We start from the raw sequence: 18,058 nt of genomic DNA, 5'->3' as shown, positions 1-18,058 counted from the left end.
AGCATCTGCTCAAACATCACTCATGTTCTGCCACACAAGCAGAACCAACCAGGGCATCAGCAGTTCTTAGGCACCTGTCTCTATTCTGCCACACCAAGAGACAGAGGTTTTCTGGCATCACCTGCTAGTCTTATCAGCTGAAAATTCTTGGAAGGTCAATGGGTGATTCACACTGCTTTCTTCCCTCTGGAATTCCATATTCATGGGAGCTGGAAAGACAGGTCATTGCACCTCTCCTTGGTTTATCCATTGCTGCCTCTGCCCCCCTAAAAGCACATGTTGCTCTGCTACATAAACCCAGAGTGTCACTGGCATTATTCTCCCCCACCCCCAGCCAGGGTAGTTGCCCTGATCAGGGTCTCTGCAGCGGGAATCCTGGGTTGGGCCACCGTGCCGTAGTGAGGGTGGTGAGCACTCGGAGTCACTGATGTCCACCCGGCCTCTTGTCACGTGTCACCTGGTGTTCCTCTCTTCACAGCCCTGCGTCTGGCCAGGTACCAGGAGACTGACTCTGAAGAGGAGGAGGTCGTGTCCAAAGGGGGATCGCTGCCCCACCTCAGCGCCATGGGATGCCACCAGAGCACCCGCGACATGCACAGGAGTCACAGCACCAAGTCGCACCGGCGCACAAGCAGCCGGGCGGAGGCCAAGCGGGCCAGCATGCTGTCCAAACACACGGCCTTCAGCAGCCCCATGGTGAGCCTGCCCAGAGGACCCACTGACTTGCCACCTCTCCTCCCCCCCACACTTGCACCCTTTCATCAGCACATCTGTATTTGGCAGTGCAAACCAGCTGTTCTGGGGGGTTGGTTCTGCTCATCAGCAGGCGTTCTTCCAGCCAGCACCTTCTCCCCACACCCTTGTGTCTCTGCCAAAACCCTGACACAGCCCTTTTCCGTGGTTTCCATAGCTGGGGGCTGCTGGTGAGCCACCCAGATGGGTGACAAATTAGATGAATAAATATCAGAGCAAGATGACAACTATGAAAAAGCAAAGCCAAGTGAAAAAAAATAAAATTTTTGGTTAGATGAGCCCACATTCTATTAAACTTCTTTGTCTCTGGCCTTGTCAGCTGTCCAAACATTTGGTCAGGCGGGGAAATTTCCAGAAATTAGTGAGTGACAGCCTCTAAAAGATCCTTGTACATCTAAAATGTTTTAAGAACAGAGAGGGAGAATCCATTTTACTGACTTTATGGTGGCCTCATTCTTTCATATCTTTCAAAGCCCATCTAGAAGCTGCCGTTTAAATAGAGAATTAATGTCACCGATTGGGCTTTTATGCAGGGCGTGTGGGAGGAGGCTTCTCACTCTTAGCTTTCTGTGCACAGAAGTGTAACCCTTTGCACTCCGAACCATTTTACTATATTTTGATTTAATTTCTTGTGCCATTTCAAGATAAAACTTCAGGGAAACATGCATGTCTCAAAAAGTTGCGTTGAAATAACCTCCATTCCCCGTAATCACTAATAAATTGCAATGTCCCCTGAGAGGGGACATCCGAGTGATATGCTAGAATTCCGATGTCCCCTGAGAGGGGACAGCGGAGTGCAAAGGGTTAAAGTGTATTATTTACATCAGCAAAATAATGGGGAAAATGGAGCCAGCGATAAACGAATGGTCAATTAAATTATGGTATGTCCATTTGAAGCTGTTAAAAATTATGGTTTCAATAATTCTTCAGTCTGGAAAAGCTCAGACAATATATTGCTTTGGGGGAAATGGAAATTGCCAATTAATGTATTTTGATTATATGAAATGTAAACATATAGAAAAAAGACTGAATGGAATTGGAGGAGCATGTTTTTCCAAAAGTCTGTATTACTGTGAGGGGGTATGATACAGATTTGTTAAATTTTCCTATCTTTAAACTTTTCTGATTTTCTGATTTTGAGTAAAATATGTTATATATTATATAAAACAATATATATTGATATATTATTACTTTATAGTAAGAACATGTATATGTTATTACATATAAGCACGTGCATTCCATTTTATATCATATATTCTTATATAATTTATATTACTAATATATAGTATATATTCATATTTTAAGTTATACATTGCTTACTACATTATACATTATACATTACTTTAATCTTATACATTACTTATACATTACTTTTTAATTATACTTATACATTACTTTTTAATTATACTTTAAAAAGTTATACATTACTTTAATCTTATACCATTAAAGTTTTGATGTATCATTAAAAATAATGTATAATGTGTAACAATATGTTCTATATACTATAACACCGGTATACATTATACATTATTTATAATGATAAATCATAAAAATATAAATGTAATAGACAACTATAATATTGTCAGTACAAATGTAAATCTGTGTATGTGTGGGGTGAAATTCTTACATTTGTAACAACATCAGGAGCCTTGAAAATGGAGACACTCACAAGCTCAGACTCCTGTTGGCCTCTGTCTCCTTCCCAGGAGAAGGACATCACACCTGACCCAAAGCTGTATGACAAGGTGTCCGAGTGTGACCAGTGCCTGGCCATCTCACAGCACCAGGAGCACCCCCTGGCACACCTTTCGCCAGAGCTGTCTGACATTTTCGACTTCTTTATCGCACTCACCATCTGCAACACAGTAATTGTGTCATCCCCGGAGCAGCCCCAACAAAAGGCAAGTGCCAAGTATCCAGAGTATTGGAGGGAGCCCGCCCTGCCCTGGTCCCCAACTGCGGTCAGTCTTCCCGGAGGGCGGTGCTCCTCCCTTTCCTGGAACTCCTTTCCCTGCCACTCCTCTAGGTGCCTCTCAGCCCAGCTCTCAAGTTTCAGGGGATACAGCAGGCCGCCCACAGGGCAAGCCAGCTCATTGGCTCTGAGGTGCCAAACCAGGTGGTATGGGGCCAGGATTAGGCCAAGTGGGCAAGGACAGACGCCTCCAGGCTGAACAGGAGGGGTGCTGAGCAGCTGGGCCTGGGCGAGGTTGCCCTACACAACCTACCCAGAACTGCAGGGTCCCGGATTCACACGGAAGAAAGGACAAGTTGGGCTGGCGGCCCAGACTCTGGGGTAAACTGTTTGAACGTGAATCCTGACTTCCCTATCCCACTCAGCAAGCTTTAGACAAGCCAGTTCCCTCCTATGCCTCAGAGACCTCACCTGAAATGAGGGGCCGTGGTAAGGATTTAAAAGCTTCAGCATAAAATGAATAAATAAACAAATAAATAAAAGCTTCAGCATAAAGTATGACACATAGTAAATGGATTTGATTCTAATGAAGGGCACTAATGCTGTCATTCAAGAAGTGGTTAAGACTCAACGAGAAGTAGTGCTACCTAAGGTGGTGGAGGCAGCCATGCCCAGGGTGGTTTCTGCCTGGGTTGACATTAAGGTTCCCTCTGGAGAGTGAGGTTTTATGTGCTCAGGGATCCTCTGTAACCAGGCAGGCCAGGTCACATTCGTGCACGTGCGTAATGCAGGCAGGCCGCTTTGAGTGGATATAATCAAGGGTGTGTCACAGACCTCTCCCCTGACTCCACTTCCCTAGTTCCTTCCCCAGACTCCTAGGCCAGCTTTCCAGGAGGTTCCACTGATGGAGCCATTGGAGAGTGATGTGAGGTGAACAACAGGACTCACCCTTTTAGTGGCAGCAGCGTGTCTGGCAGCACCACGGCCCCCAGGGATACTGCTGCTGCCAAGGACCTGTGGGCTGGGTGCACCCAGGTGGGATGACCAGGTCACTCAGAGATGGTGCGCTGGTGCAGAGCTGCTTCTGCTGAGGTTAGCTCTCAGCTCCTCTGCATGTCTGTCTGGCCTGTGGGCTCTTCCACCAGCCTGCCTTCAGTCTCTGGGGCACATCCCTGGAGGGGTCTAGGTTCTAGTGTACACCCTCTCTAGGCTCCACCTGCAGCGAGGTCCATGCTGGTAGCAGAGTATTTAATCATGCCCCCACCAGACTACAAACACACACACACACACACACACACATCTCTGGATGCATTTCTCTCTCTCTCTCTTTTTTAAGGATTATTTATTTATTCATGCATACAAGAACTGGGGCACAGGCCAGAGGTGTGGGGGGTGAGAGGATTCACCAGAGACAGAGTGGGGAACAGAACAGGCAGACTGACTGAAATACACTGCTGAGGGGAGCAGCGGGGAGACAGGAGAGGTCTGCTGTGCCATGTGGGTAGCTCCCTGGCCGGGGATCAAACTCGTGCTGCAGAGGCTGTGGAAAGCTTCACAGTGCTGTGCTTAACCCTTTGACCCACCAAGGAGGCCCCCTCTGGATGCATTTCTGCCCCCACATATTGGTGAGCACCACCTTTGAGGGTGTCTGGAGCTATCAAATGTACCAGCATGCCCACCTAAACCTCCTGTCTGGATACACAAGTCATTGCAGGAATAAAGAAAAAGCACCTTTGTCAAAGCTGTGTTGCCTTGCCAACACCGGGTTTCTCTGGAGATTATTACTGCAATTTAATATTTTGGGCAAGGACAAAATCACTGAGATTTAAAGATAATTGTAATTCAGTGTTTAGAATATTTCAACATTTACGTCAAGCCCATTCTCTAACAGAAAATCAAAACAAGTATACCAGCATTATTGACTAGCACCCATCTATTTTTTTAAAGATTGATTTATTTATGCATGCAAGAACTGGGGTACAGGCCAGAGGTGTGGGGGTGAGAGGATTCACCAGAGCCAGAGCGGGGAGCAGAACAGGCAGACTGACGAAGTACACTGCTGAGGGGAGCAGCGGGTGTGCCAGGAGAGGTCTGGGCGCCATGTGGGACCCTCGCCAGCGGCTGAGGATCGAACAGGCACTGCAGAGGCTGTGGGCGGCTTCACAGCCCAGCGCTCAACCGCTGTGCCACTGGGGTGGCCCCCCATCTAAATAATGTTCTGTTTCTCCATCATTGAGCCTTTAGAAACTTTAACGGGGGTCCATAACTTTGGTTTTGGTTTTCATTTCTCATTACAAGGTATATAATTTGCTGTGATTTAAAAAATTTATTTAATGAGATGGATCCTGATTTTTGTTCTATGTATTCCACTTCCCACTTGTTTACAAAGGTTCTCTGGGGATTTGGAATGTTATGCTTATTTAAATCATTTATAGACATAATTCAAGAGAATGTATAAACTGATCTTTTGAAATTAAGTGGTTTTTCAATGGGGGAAGGGGGAGAGAAAGCTGGGGTTTTTGTGCCAGGCAAAGACAAGCCGGATTCTCTAACCCACTCTGCAACAGTGGAGTTCTGCGTTGAGGCGATAACCTGTAAGTTTGCAGGCACCACAGATATTGCCTCGTCTTTAAGCCTTTTGGATTCCGGGAAAGAAAGGCGAGCTCTAGCTGCCCTTTCAGTGCATGACTGGAAACCTGGGAAGTGGGCAGTCTGTGCAGGAGCCCTCCCTGGGGAGGCGGAGGAGCCCCTGTGGCTGTCCGTTTTGTGGTCCCTGGGTGCCCCACCTCATTTGTCTCTGCTCCTCTTGCAGGATAAGCTGAGGTTTGAGCTGAAGTCCCCCGTGAAGACCATCGAAGACTTCCTGAAGAGATTCACGCCCAGCCGCCTGACCTCCGGCTGCACCAGCATCACCAACCTGACCACCAAGTCCGCGCACAAGCCGGGGTCCAGCATCCTGTCCGCCCTGTCAGCCGACACCTCGCTGTTCAGGCTGGAGGAACGCCTGGAAGAGTCGGCCACAGCGATCGCCAGCAACGGCTACAGCAGCTCGGACAGCTGGGCACCCAAGCTCCCCGCCCAGGAGCCAGGGCACAAGAATGAGCAGGTGAAGGAGAAGCCTCTGGAGCTGTTTTACGAGGCCGAGAGCCCCGATGAGGCGGCGCTGGTGTATGCAGCCAGCGCCTACAGCTGCGCGCTGGTGGACCGGCAGCCAGACCAGGTGTCGGTGGAGCTGCCGCGGCTGGGCCGCCTCACCTTCGAGCTCCTGCACACGCTGGGCTTCGACTCCATCCGCAAGAGGATGTCGGTGGTGATCCGTAACCCGCTCACCAACGAGATCATCGTCTACACCAAGGGCGCCGACTCTGTCGTCATGGACCTCCTGCTGCCCTGCTCCTCAGGTAGCCCCCTGCCCTCCTCTGGGCCACACAGCCCCCGGCTCCAGGTGGAAATTCTGCAAAATAACCCCCACTCCAGTATCTTCCCTCCAGTAAAGTGACTTTCATAAATCTTTTTTTCTCTTATTATAAATTATTTTGAGGGAATATTGCTTTACCACACTTGGTTTTAGGGTTCCAACACGAAGCAGCCACTGCGCTCCACCATAGTCCACCCTCCTGCATTGCACCTGCGCCCCCTTTGCTCACACCCCTCCTCCCAGCTTTGCTCGAACCGCCCCCCAACCTCAGTTCTGCAGTGTGAATTCTAAGGTTTGTTTTGTTTTCGTGTCTGTTTTCAAGCAGTGCAGTCAGAGACCTGCTCTTCACACTGTGGCACTTCCCCAGGGTGGCTGAGTCCCGCCTTTGGGAGTTGAGCATCAGGAGCCAGAAGGACCTGGATGGGGGGAGGGTGAGAGGGGAGGAGAAGGAGCACTCCACTGCCTGAACTCCCCCCTGAGCAATGAGGTCGAGCTCCAGCATCGGGATTTAAACGTAGACAGTGTGGTTTAAGGACTGTGAGACTAGACGTTTCCTCTTGCCCTTTGATTGCCTGGACCTGGGGCAGCCGTGACGCCCAGGCCACAGTTTCTAGTCCTCTTCCGGAGCTGTCTTAGACCACAGAGGGGGCCCAGAGCCCAGGAAGTGGGGCCTGTGGTGTCTTGCCCTCTGCCCTCTTCCCCAATTTGAGGCAGGGTGATGCTACCTTGTTTTTTTTATGCTTTAGAGTTCCATGTAATGTTTGGGTTGGCAAAGGGGGAGTTTGAAACCCAGGGTTTAGAAAGACTTGCACTTCTTTCCAGAGACAAATGCTTCTGGGACTGGGCAGAGGAAGGGCCTGAGTCCCCACTCGTCAACCTGGTCACCCCTTCTTCCATGCTTAGGGCACAACTCACCTGTAGGGAAAGAAGTGGTGTGTAGGGGGGGCGCTACTGGCAGCTGGAAGGGCACCCACCATGGCCACTACTGCCTCACCCCTACAGCCTCCCGTGTCTGTGGTGTCCTGAAAACAGCTTTGCACGATTGCTATTGAGTATGGGTTCCCTACCCAGTGTGCATGCCTCAGACAATGGCGTCAGGGTTTTGAGAAGAGAAGTCAGATTTATTTCTCATGAGTTTTGCAAGGACATAGGGAATAAATGCGCACCTACCACCCTGATTAAGAAAGAAAATAAGCTTATATAGGTTTTGGGAACTGGAGATCCCAAATTTCTGCTGGTGGGCCCCGTGTCTTCAGTAGAACCCTCTGCTGCAGCCACATCACCCAGCTCCAGCTGGCCTTGGCGCTCAGCTCAGGGTGAGTCAATAAACCTTCAGGCTTTGCTATGTCTGAAAAAGCAAGTCTCAGGGAAAAGATTAGATAAGTTGCTCTTTTCCTCTCCTTTGTGCTTTTAGGGTCTAAAAGTAAGTTAACTCCTTAGCCTCAGTGTCACAACTTGCCTTAAAACCCTGTGTGCCAGATGTGCCCTTCCAGAACACTAGGTGGAGCTGGGGAATTCTTGATGTCTCACGGTCCTCTTACCGTGATGTCAGTGCTCAGAGCGGGACTCCTGACTTCAAAGCTCAGGACCTTTCCTTTGTGGCTGAAAAGTGAGCCAGCGCCTGCGGCCTCTCAGTTCTGTCTTGACAGTATGGGTGATCCAGCATCACGCCCCTTCCCTCCTCCCTCTGGGAAACAAAGTACTTATTACTATTATTTTGTTTAATTTTTTAAAGATTTATTTATTTATTCTTGCATAGAAGAACTGGGGTACAGGCCAGAGGTGCAGGGGGTGGGGTGGGAGGATTCACCAGAGACAGAGGGGGGAACAAGCAGATCTACTGAAATAGAACAAGCAGATCTACTGAAATCCACTGCTGAGGGGAGCAGTGGGTGAGACAGGAGAGGTCCGCTGCGCCATGTGGGTCATCTCCCTAGCTGGGGATCGAACTCGTGCTACAGTGGTGATAGTGTAATAATGCTGGGCCACCAGGGAGACCCCATTACTATATTTTAATTCAGCCTCCCTCAGCTAGATGTCTTTGCTCAAACAATCAGAATCTGGAATAGTGTTATCATGACCTAAGAGTGTTATCACAACATCAGGGTAAACAGTCAACAAAATTAAGATGACTGGAATGCCACCTTTTCAAAAAATTTAACTTCTTAAATCAAAGTTATCCAGAGTAGTGTTTCTCCCTCTCTCGCCCCCCATGTTTACTTTTCTTAAGGAGCCTTTTTAGACTTTTTTTTTCCTAATTGCTCCCCTATGAAATTTCCATGCCACAGATACTCTGTGTCTGTCTATATACCGCATGTATGCCTGTGCTTTATATATAAAAAGGGTGGGTTTGCCCCCAGGCATAGATTTTCAGCCCCTTGGGGGGATGGAGATGGGAAATCTGTCTTCTCTGTGGAACATGTGCTGTCTAGGAAGTAAATGTTTCTCCCAGGTCCACTTTATGCTGAGGCAACTTGGAGAGTAAACAGCCTTCCCCAGACCAGAAGCCTCATCACTGGCACACAGGGCTGTCAGATTTAGCAAGCAAAATATACTGAATATCCAGTTATGTTTCAGATAGACTATGATTTTTAGTAGAAGTGTGTCCTCTGTGTATGTGGGCATTTCCTGTTTTCTCTGGCAACACTACTGATAAGGTATGTTTTGGGGATGGAAATTATACTTTCTGTTGAGTAATAATTTGTCATAAATAGAAAAAATTCCATATAATAGGTTGGACATAGGGATGCCAGATCCCTCTTAGTGAGGTTTGGTTTCGTGAGATGCTTATTTCCCTGAGGAATACAAAACAGACAAAAACAGGATAAGCTTCTTAAAAATTTAGATGAGGTTCTTCCTCAGCTAACAGCTAAGTTTTACTTTGGATTTTATGTGAAAATTGACAAGTAATGTGACTGCGTGGAATAAATCTAGCGGAGCAGATGTTTCCCGAATACCGCTGCACGGAGGTTGCTGGAGTAAATCACAGTGCAAGCATGCTCCTGACGTTCCTGCTTAGTGAACTGCAGCCAAGTTCTGGCCTCCTGTTCTAATTGCAGGCAGCAGCTGAGGCAGAAAGGTGAGGGCCACTTATTTTTCAGTGGCCCTGAAATACACTCACTTATAACATATACTTGTAATGCACACACTCTAAGTGCTTTCTGCTTCCCACTCATAACTGTTGACCCAAGAAAAGGGTGGCATTAAGGAGGAGAGGGTCACCTTGCCATGTATTCCACAGCTGGTGAGGCTCACGGCCAGCTCTTCCAGCATTCAGTAATAAGCAGAGTCTGCTCCTCATCTGTGTCTGCAGAAAACAGTGGAAAGGGTGGGTGTTTGGAGAATTCTTACTGGCTGACAGCTGATTTCTTAGCTTTTACAAATTATGGTTAAAAAAATGCATAAGTGGGCCTCCCCAGTGGTGCAGCAGTTGAGCGTTAGGTTGCAAAGCTGCCCGCAGCCTCTGCAGCGCAGGTTAGATCCCCGGCTGCTGGCGAGGGTCCCACATGGCGCGCAGACCTCTCCTGCTGCACCCACTGCTCGCCTTAGGAGTGTATTTCGTCAGTCTGCCTGTTCTGTTCTCTGCTCTGGCTCTGGTGAATTCTCTCACCCTCCTGTGCTTCTGACTACCCAGTGCTTGTATAAATAAATAAATAAATAAATAAATAAATAAATAAATAAATAAATAAATCTTAAATTAAAAAAAAATGCATAAGTTAAAATTGACCATCTTAACCATTTTAACTGTACAGCTCTGAGGCAGAAGGATTCAATACTCTCACTGTTGGACAACAGGCCTCAAGAGCTTGTAAACCAGAAATGATGTTCCCTGAGCAACTCCCCTTCCCTGTTCCTAGCCCCTGGCGGCCACCATTCTACTTTCTGTCTCAGTTTGACTACTTAGAGACCTCAGCTTCCTCCTGTGTCCATGGAAGGCGAACCTAGACGCCGGGTAGAAGGAAGGAGAGGAGCTGAAATTGCATATGCAGTTATTTCTACAGAGAAATACCAGCTGCTTTCACTCAGGTGTAGGATTTAGAGAAATAAAGCAAAAAAACTAATGAAACTCGACCGTAACTCTTAGACTCTGACAACATAATGGTGATCCCCAGAGTGAGTTGTCCATTATTGGGGAGTAGTGAGGAGTAGTTTAGATCTTTGGTGGTGGATCCCATGTGGTATATACCTTTGTAGAGGTGTGACATACCCCTGCAATTTGAATAGTTGTATAAATCTCTATGGTAAATCAGTAAAAATGAAAAATAAAATCCAACAGTCACTCAGCTTTACTCCAATAAAAAAAAAACAAACCAAAAACAGAAAGAGAGAGTAAGAACTGTGCACAGCTGTCTGGGGTTTCTTGAATAGCCCCAGGGCTTCCCACTGGGCTCTATTCTTACTCATTGTGTTTCTGCTTCTTCTCAACCTAGATGATGCCAGAGGGAGGCATCAAAAAAAAATACGAAGCAAGACTCAAAATTACCTCAACATGTATGCAGTGGAGGGTCTGCGCACCTTGTGTATCGCCAAGAGGGTAAGTGGGTGTCCCCTCCTGGGTGTGTGGGGTCACCATGGCACTCAGCCCCCGTACAGCGCTCACTGAGGTGTCTCACATAGGTTCTGAGCAAAGAAGAGTATGCCTGCTGGCTGCGAAACCACCTGGAAGCAGAATCCTCCCTGGACAACCGCGAGGAGCTTCTCTTTCAGTCGGCCATTCGCCTGGAGACCAATCTGCATCTGCTGGGTAATTAGCCTCCTGTGAGCAAGCTGTGTGGAGCAGTATTGTTGGGAGACACAAGGCCATTTCTGCAGGAAGTTGCTTTCAAATGAAGGGTAACTTCCTGAGTTATACCCCAAGAATTAGAACCGAGCGGAGATTTGGAACATGAGCCACGCCAGGCATGGAAGGCTGGCCCCTACCTGCAAACTCACCTCCTTCTCTATTGCTTTCCACATCTGTACAGTGGGGAGATTTGCCATGCTCACGTCCTAGGGATGCTGGGAAATATTTTGCTTGGCAAATAGTAATCCATAAAGATAAGCCATCATTACAATGCTAATAAGGACTCCATAATCATTATTACTATCCTTGAGTACCAACCAGGCACTCGGAACTCATGGAGGCAGTCATGGGGGCTGGCCTGGAAGCCCTCCCTCTTCCTCTGGGATGTCAGGGACGATGTCACAGCAGAAGTAATGAAATGCTTAGGATGCATTGAATGATGTCAGCTCTGTTGGATGGTGAAGACAGCAGAACAGAGACCTGGGGCCAGAGCCAGAGGACTGGGGAAGGGGAGACACCCTCTGGTGCTGGGTGTCAAGGACTTGCTCAAGGTGTGCCTGGAGGATAACGTGGCTTCCTTCCTAAGTTGCTGTGAAGCCCCACACCTCTGCCTGCTCCTTCCTGTGGGGATTCCTGCTTTAGAACAGAGGGAAGCCTGGTGCAACATGCTCTCCTCCTTCCTGGGCCGTTCCCAGGTTGCCACTAACCCTCCGGTACATTCGCCAGGTGGGAGGTAGGCCCCATCCAATGCACAGTACAGGTTTCATGAAATGGAAAGAGAGGACAGTCACTTGCCCCTGAAAGAGGTCCTGGGGGCAGGGTAATGTTCCATTTCCTGAGCTCAGGGCAGGGTACACAGGTATGTGCTTTGTGAACATGTGTTGAAGGATATATTTAAATAGTGGGCTTGTTTTTTGTGTGTTTTATACATTTATTCCATCCTCCCTGCACCTGCATCTCATCCACCCTAGAAGTTGAGCTGGGGCCTATCTTAGTCATTTAGGGCTGCTATAACCAAATACCACAGACTTAGTGGCTTCACCCACAGACACTTCTCACAGCTCTGGAGGCTGAAGTGTGACATCAAGATGCCAGCCTTGGTTCTGACATGACACACTTCCTGGTTTGCACACCTTCAATATTGACATGTGATGGCCAGAGAGCATCCATCTATGTCTCCTCTCAGAAGGGCACCAGTTCCATGATGAGGGCTCCACCCTTCTGAAATAATAACCTCCCAAAGCCCCCTTTCTAATATTTTTCCCTCAGGATTAGGGTTTCAATATAAGCTTAGGGTTAGGGATGCAAAACAGTGCAAGAGAGGTGTCTCCAGTGGGGAGAGAAGCTTAAGGACAGGAAAAAACTTGCTCACCTAGAGAGTACATTTCCACATTGAAGGTTACATTTTCCTCAATATACTAAGACTTATTAGAGAGAAGCCACCCCACTCCTTATTCATTATGTCTGTGGGAAAGCATCTTCAGGGTAATTTTTTTATAAGATTTATTTATTTATACAAGAACTGGGGTACAGGCCAGAGGCACAGATAGGTGGGAGAATTCACCAGAGACAGAGTGGGGAGCGAAACAGGCAGGCGGATGGAAAACACTGCTGAGGGGAGCCGCGGGAGGGTCAGGAGAGGTCTGCTGCGCCATGTGGGTAGCTCCCTGGCCGGCCAGGAATCGAACCTGTGTTGCAGAGGCTGCAGACAGCTTCATGGTGCTGTGCTCAACCCGCTGCACCACCGAGGAGGCCCATAATGTTGTTTTCTTGAAATAAGGGCCTCTGTGATCCGTTTGCACCGAGACAGTAAGTGAGCCTTGTTGAGAGTGAATATTGTGTCATTCACCAGAGCTTTTTGTGGGATGGATGATTTTTAAGATCTTTGCATCCTTCAGAATGTGGTTATTCCCACCCCCCTACAAACTTGTGACAAGTTTTCCAGAAATTTATGTTAGCTGTGTGTTCCTCAGAAAAATGTGAGGTGCTTGTTGTTGGCATAAAGGTTATGTTTGGTGATTCCAAGTTATCCCTACTCTGTCCTCATGTGTTGAGTCTAGAGAACTATTGAACATGTCCTCCCCTGTTCAGAAATGGGGCAGACCTCAAGCAGGAGGCAGATCTTAGGCCGTGCCGGCACCTGTCTGTGGGGTGTTGGTGTGGGGGGTGGTGAGAAGGGGGCTCACCAGCTGATGTCCATTTGACCAGGTGCCACTGGGATTGAGGACCGCTTGCAGGATGGAGTCCCTGAAACCATTGCTAAGTTGCGCCAAGCAGGCCTGCAGATCTGGGTTCTCACGGGTGACAAACAGGAAACAGCCCTTAATATTGCCTATGCCTGCAAACTGCTGGATCACGAGGATGAAGTCATCACTCTGAATGCCGAATCCCAGGTAGGCAGATTTCAAGGAGGCCTTGCTCTTCTGCCAGGGACATCCCCACGCCAGGTTGACCCCCAGGACTGAACTCAGGTGAAGGCTGCCAGGGAACCTTCCAGGCAACTGCTATAAGAAAAGCCACTGCCCTCTGCCTCTCTGCTTGAACCTGTTGTGTTTCTGGCACTTAGGATGCACCTGTCATTACCTTGGAAGGTGTGGAATTTGCTGTAATGTGCTGGGTTTTCTTAGTTTCAAGGGAATGCACATTGGGCTTTTATGTGATGCAAATTTCTACCTGCCTTATTTTGACATAGAGAATCTTTTCATAAAGTCACTTATACCTAGAAAGTGAGCAGGACAAGGTCCATTCAGCACTGACACTCTCAGCATGTGGCTGTCTCATGGGTGCCCCAGCAGGCATGGAGGGTTTCATCCAGTCACATCTGTGTAGGAGTTTCTACGTTGTGTAAGTCCCTGGTCTAATTCTTATCCCTGCAATGAGCGCCCACCTGAAACATTTCCATGTCTAGATGATGTGTCCAATTCATCAATTTGTTTTTATAGGTCAAGCTTTAGGCACCTTAGACATGCCTAACTGTGAAATTGCCTCTTATATTTTCCTCTAATCATGTTATAGTTTAATGTCTCCCCTTTAGACACAATCCATTTTGTATAGAGTTTTGTTTAAGGTCCGAGGTTTATGTCATCTTTCTACAATGTGGCTGTCCAATCAATCAGATACCATTTGATGGAAGTCTGTCTTTTGCCATTAAATTGTCTTTACACCTTTGTGAAAAGCAATTCACCATGTTTGTGTGGGTCTATTTCTAAATTTTCTGTTCTGTCCCATTGATCTATGTATCTGTCTCTTCACCAATACCATGCTGTCTTGATTACTATGGTTTGGTTTTTTTATGCCTTGAAATTGGTGGTGCTTTCTTTAAATTCCAGGGGTTTGGGATTTTTCCTGTTGTCTTTCTATTACTGATTTCCAGTGTAATTATGGTCATAGGATATGCTTTTTGTGATATCAATTCTTTTAAAATTGTTTAAATTTTTTTTTTAACAACACAGGGTGTAGTCTATCTTTTTTTTTAAAAGATTCATTTATTTATGCATACAAGAACTGGGTCAGAGGTACAGAGGGGGATGCGTGAGCAGATTCACCAGAGGCAGAGTGAGAAGCAGAACAGGCGGATCTACTGAAATACACTGCTGAGGGGAGCAGCGGGCCAGACAGGAGAGGTCTGTTGTGCCATGTGGATAGCTCCCTGGCCAGGGATCGAATTGTGCTGCAGTGGCTGTGGATAGCTTCATAGTGCTGCAACTTAACCCCTTGTGCCAGGGAGGCCCTGTAGTCTGTCTTTGTGAACATTTAATTGTCGCTGAAAAGGATGTGTATTCTGTTGTGTTGCTGACCGATGGATCAATTTGATCCCATTGGTAGATGGAACTGGTCAATTTTTATATGATGGGGTCAGCAAATTGTAGCCCCTGACTTAAATTCAACCCATCATCTATTTCTATATGAAAGTTTTACTCAAACACAACCTTGCCCGTGTTTTTAGGTAAGTCTTTGGCTATTTTCATGCTATAATTGCAGGTTGAGTTGGAGATGAACACAAGTGAACACAATCCAGCTCAACCTCAACACTATAGACTTGGTGGTAGAGTCTTATAGAAGATCATGCTCTTCCATACGAAAGGTTGTCCTTTTTAGCTAAGCTCCTGGAGTTAAGAAGGAGCCCTTCTGGTTAGCACCTGCAGCCTGGTGCCCTGGAGCCAGTCAGTCCCAGATGAGGTGAGGAGGGTCATCTGGCCTGCAGCATGGCCAAGTAATCCACAGCATCCACTCCTGTTCCTTCCAGGAGGCCTGTGCCGCCCTGCTGGATCAGTGCCTACACTACGTGCAGTCCAGAAACCTCCGCAGCACCCCTGAGAAGACCACAGGAAATGTGAGCGTGGGCTTCTCCCCAATCTGCCCGAACTCTGCCACCACCTCCTCCGGCCCCAGCCCCAGCCTTGTGATCGACGGGAGAAGTCTGGCTTATGCCCTGGAAAAAAACCTGGAGGACAAATTTCTCTTCTTGGCCAAGCAGTGCCGGTCAGTCCTTTGCTGTCGCTCGACACCCCTACAGAAGAGCATGGTGGTGAAGCTGGTCAGAAGCAAGCTCAAGGCCATGACCCTGGCCATAGGCAAGTATCCAGACCAGCCAAGTAGGACCCACTCCCCAGCCCCACCCCCAGCAGCCATTTGTAAATGAGTTTCCAACCCTGTCCGTGCAGCTGCATAAAATGGGAAACCTTTCCCTCACTCTGTCTACTTAAATAAATAAATAAATAATTTTAAAACATACCACATGCCATAAAACAGCCTGTTCCAAATATAAAGCTTACAACTAAAAGCCAAAAATTATAGTAGCAACACTTACAGCTACTTATTAGGAGACCAATAATGCAATTTTGGTTTAAAATGTAGCTTACATTATTTCCCTAGGGAAGGAGATTATCCCAGGCAGTCATAGCCACAGCAAGAAGATTCTGCATACCTAGCATTAGTCTGGGCCACCTTAGGACAAAGGTCCTTTGCAGGTGCTTCTGGTAACTGTGAGCTTCCCTGGGGTGAGAAGCTTAACTAATGCCCTAAGAACCCAGAGACTCAGTGGTGATCAGAATTCCATTGCCTTTTGTCTGCTAAACTCTACAAATTGTTACTAGACAACTATCTAATTGAATCCATCTTAAAATATGAATAGTTCTGAATGCTACATCATTTCCTTCAGGACAGTGTGTCTGATGGTGGTTTTCTTTGGACGTTGAGGGCCTGGAGTGCCTTCTCTGCTCCTTCTGTGTCTCTAGGCACTCATTGCCTTCATCATCCCCACCCACCTCTGTTCTGGTCCGTTCTCCAACCAGGTCAGGGACTCAGCAGTGCCACCTGCTGGTGAGCAGCAGGAACAACTGCAGGTAGTCTTGGCAAAGGATCCTGGTGATCCCCAGATATTAAACAGTTGGGTCTCCCTGCATATAGAATCCATACCTAGGTGAGAATTGGCTCTGAAATAAAGTATCCTCACCAAGCAATAATAATTATAGCATTTTCTGCCCAAGGTCTGACAGTCCCTCCTTGATGCGGGCACCTCATTGGGTACAAGTGAATGCAGCATGTGCCTGAGCCCAGGTGGGGTGGCCTTGGTGTGATTGTTGTGGGGATGGTCCTACATATCCTCAGGGCCCTGCTAATCATGAAGTGGAGTGAGATGGACACAGATGTGAGCAAATTCATGTTCAGCAGGGCCTCCTAATACAGGCTGAGGAAAGACAGGCAGCTCCTCCCAGGATGGGCTCCTCTTGACAGTCTATCTGGAGGACATCTTTGCTGTCACATGCCTGCAGTGGCCTGCAGTTATCTCTGAGAAAGTGTTGGAGAAGGAGTTGAGGTGTCTGCACCCCCAGTCCTAACCTTATTCCTCTGAGCACCTGTCCTCCTCAGTGATATTGGAAAGACAGTGCCCCCCTCAAGAATTGAGTGGATCATGAATGATAAACCACATCTTTACAGTGTGAAATCAGTGCCAGATTCAGCCACTGAATGCTGATATGTGGGATTCACTTAAGAGGCTGGAAATAAAGCCTTCATTGGTTAGAAAGAAATGAACAGAACAAAATAGAATCTCAATAAGGGAAAGAGAAAGTAATAACCCATCAGATTTTTAGCTCATTTCTTTGATCACGAATTAAAATAGTGATGTGACCTAGTCCTGGGTGTCCAGGGGTGTATAATACAGAGAACACCATTGCCTCCTGCATCTTATTTTAAATGGAACATTCTGGGAAAAGCTACAGAGGTTGTTATTATTTCACAGAATTTCAATTCAATGAATATTGACTGATCACTCATGGTGGGCCCAGAGCAATCAAGAGGAAAATCACAGGAGAAAGAGCCTGCATCCACATTATGTGTCATACACTGATGGAGTCCTCGCTGGGGCTCTCAGTAGATCACCTTTGCAGCCTGGGATGTACTCCAGAATTTGGGCTGTTCTGCTGCCTGTTTCCAAAAATGTCACCATCACTGAGTGACAGTGACTTTAAGTCTTGTCTGTCCCTGAAGGTATCAGGAACTCTGACCTGCGTCCCTAAACATTTCATATCATCAGCTTGGCCAAAGGCCTCTCAGAAAGTCCAAAGGTGAACACAATAGCTACCACACAATTAGATGGTAATCAGAGTACAAAAAGAGCCCCACAGTTTGTTGTGAGAATTTAACCTCCTTTTAGTTTAGAAATAACCACTCACATGAGTATCAATTGAAATAGCCTTGCCTGATATGCTATAAATGTAATAAACAACTGGAGTAGTTCAGTAAGTAGCGAGATCATCATCCTCGTCAGCACCTCCGCCAGACACCATGCTGAGGGCTCCATACGCTCAATAAGAAAGTAGCTTGGTGCTGGCAGCTCCAGGTGTGAGTTCTGAACCTCACACCAAGCTTGTTCTGATGGTGAACTCAGCTCCCTCAGGGTAGAGGCTGCACTGCATTTCTTCACGCCACTCCTTCCCGTGATCCTGCCACAGGACTCAGTCCAGTGGGGACTCCACGAAGTGCCATCCATCCAGTTTGATTGTGTGCATCTCAGCTCAAAGACTCTTCCTATCTGTGCTGTTTCTAGGAGACGGAGCCAATGATGTCAGCATGATCCAGGTGGCAGACGTGGGTGTGGGAATCTCAGGCCAGGAGGGCATGCAGGTAAAGACCCATCGTTGCCGTCCTGTGTGACCAAGGGACCCCCACTGACCCCTGTGCCTTCAGG

General features: G+C 47.5%; 1 protein-coding gene across 4 annotated transcripts in view; it reads left to right on the top strand.

Moving 5' to 3' along the window:
- ATP10A (ATPase phospholipid transporting 10A (putative)) overlaps nucleotides 1-18,058 on the top strand; it is a 132,090-nt gene that overhangs the window by 102,190 nt on the left and 11,842 nt on the right. For 3 of the 4 annotated variants that reach the window (XM_054694800.1, XM_037510120.2, XM_037510119.2), the window contains exons 8-15: nucleotides 479-696; nucleotides 2,460-2,654; nucleotides 5,478-6,066; nucleotides 10,514-10,617; nucleotides 10,701-10,827; nucleotides 13,075-13,259; nucleotides 15,113-15,440; nucleotides 17,918-17,994. In XM_054694800.1, coding sequence (XP_054550775.1) covers nucleotides 479-696; nucleotides 2,460-2,654; nucleotides 5,478-6,066; nucleotides 10,514-10,617; nucleotides 10,701-10,827; nucleotides 13,075-13,259; nucleotides 15,113-15,440; nucleotides 17,918-17,994 — 1,823 coding nt within the window. The remainder of the gene's footprint in view (nucleotides 1-478; nucleotides 697-2,459; nucleotides 2,655-5,477; nucleotides 6,067-10,513; nucleotides 10,618-10,700; nucleotides 10,828-13,074; nucleotides 13,260-15,112; nucleotides 15,441-17,917; nucleotides 17,995-18,058) is intronic. The other variant, XM_037510121.2, reaches the window with a different exon arrangement.

Source organism: Talpa occidentalis, unplaced genomic scaffold (genome assembly GCF_014898055.3).
Source record: "Talpa occidentalis isolate TD23 unplaced genomic scaffold, MPIMG_talOcc4v2.1 talOcc4.14, whole genome shotgun sequence".
NCBI lineage: Eukaryota > Metazoa > Chordata > Mammalia > Eulipotyphla > Talpidae > Talpa > Talpa occidentalis.
Note: the sequence above shows the minus strand (reverse complement) of the source record. Positions and strands in the feature narration are given on the sequence as shown.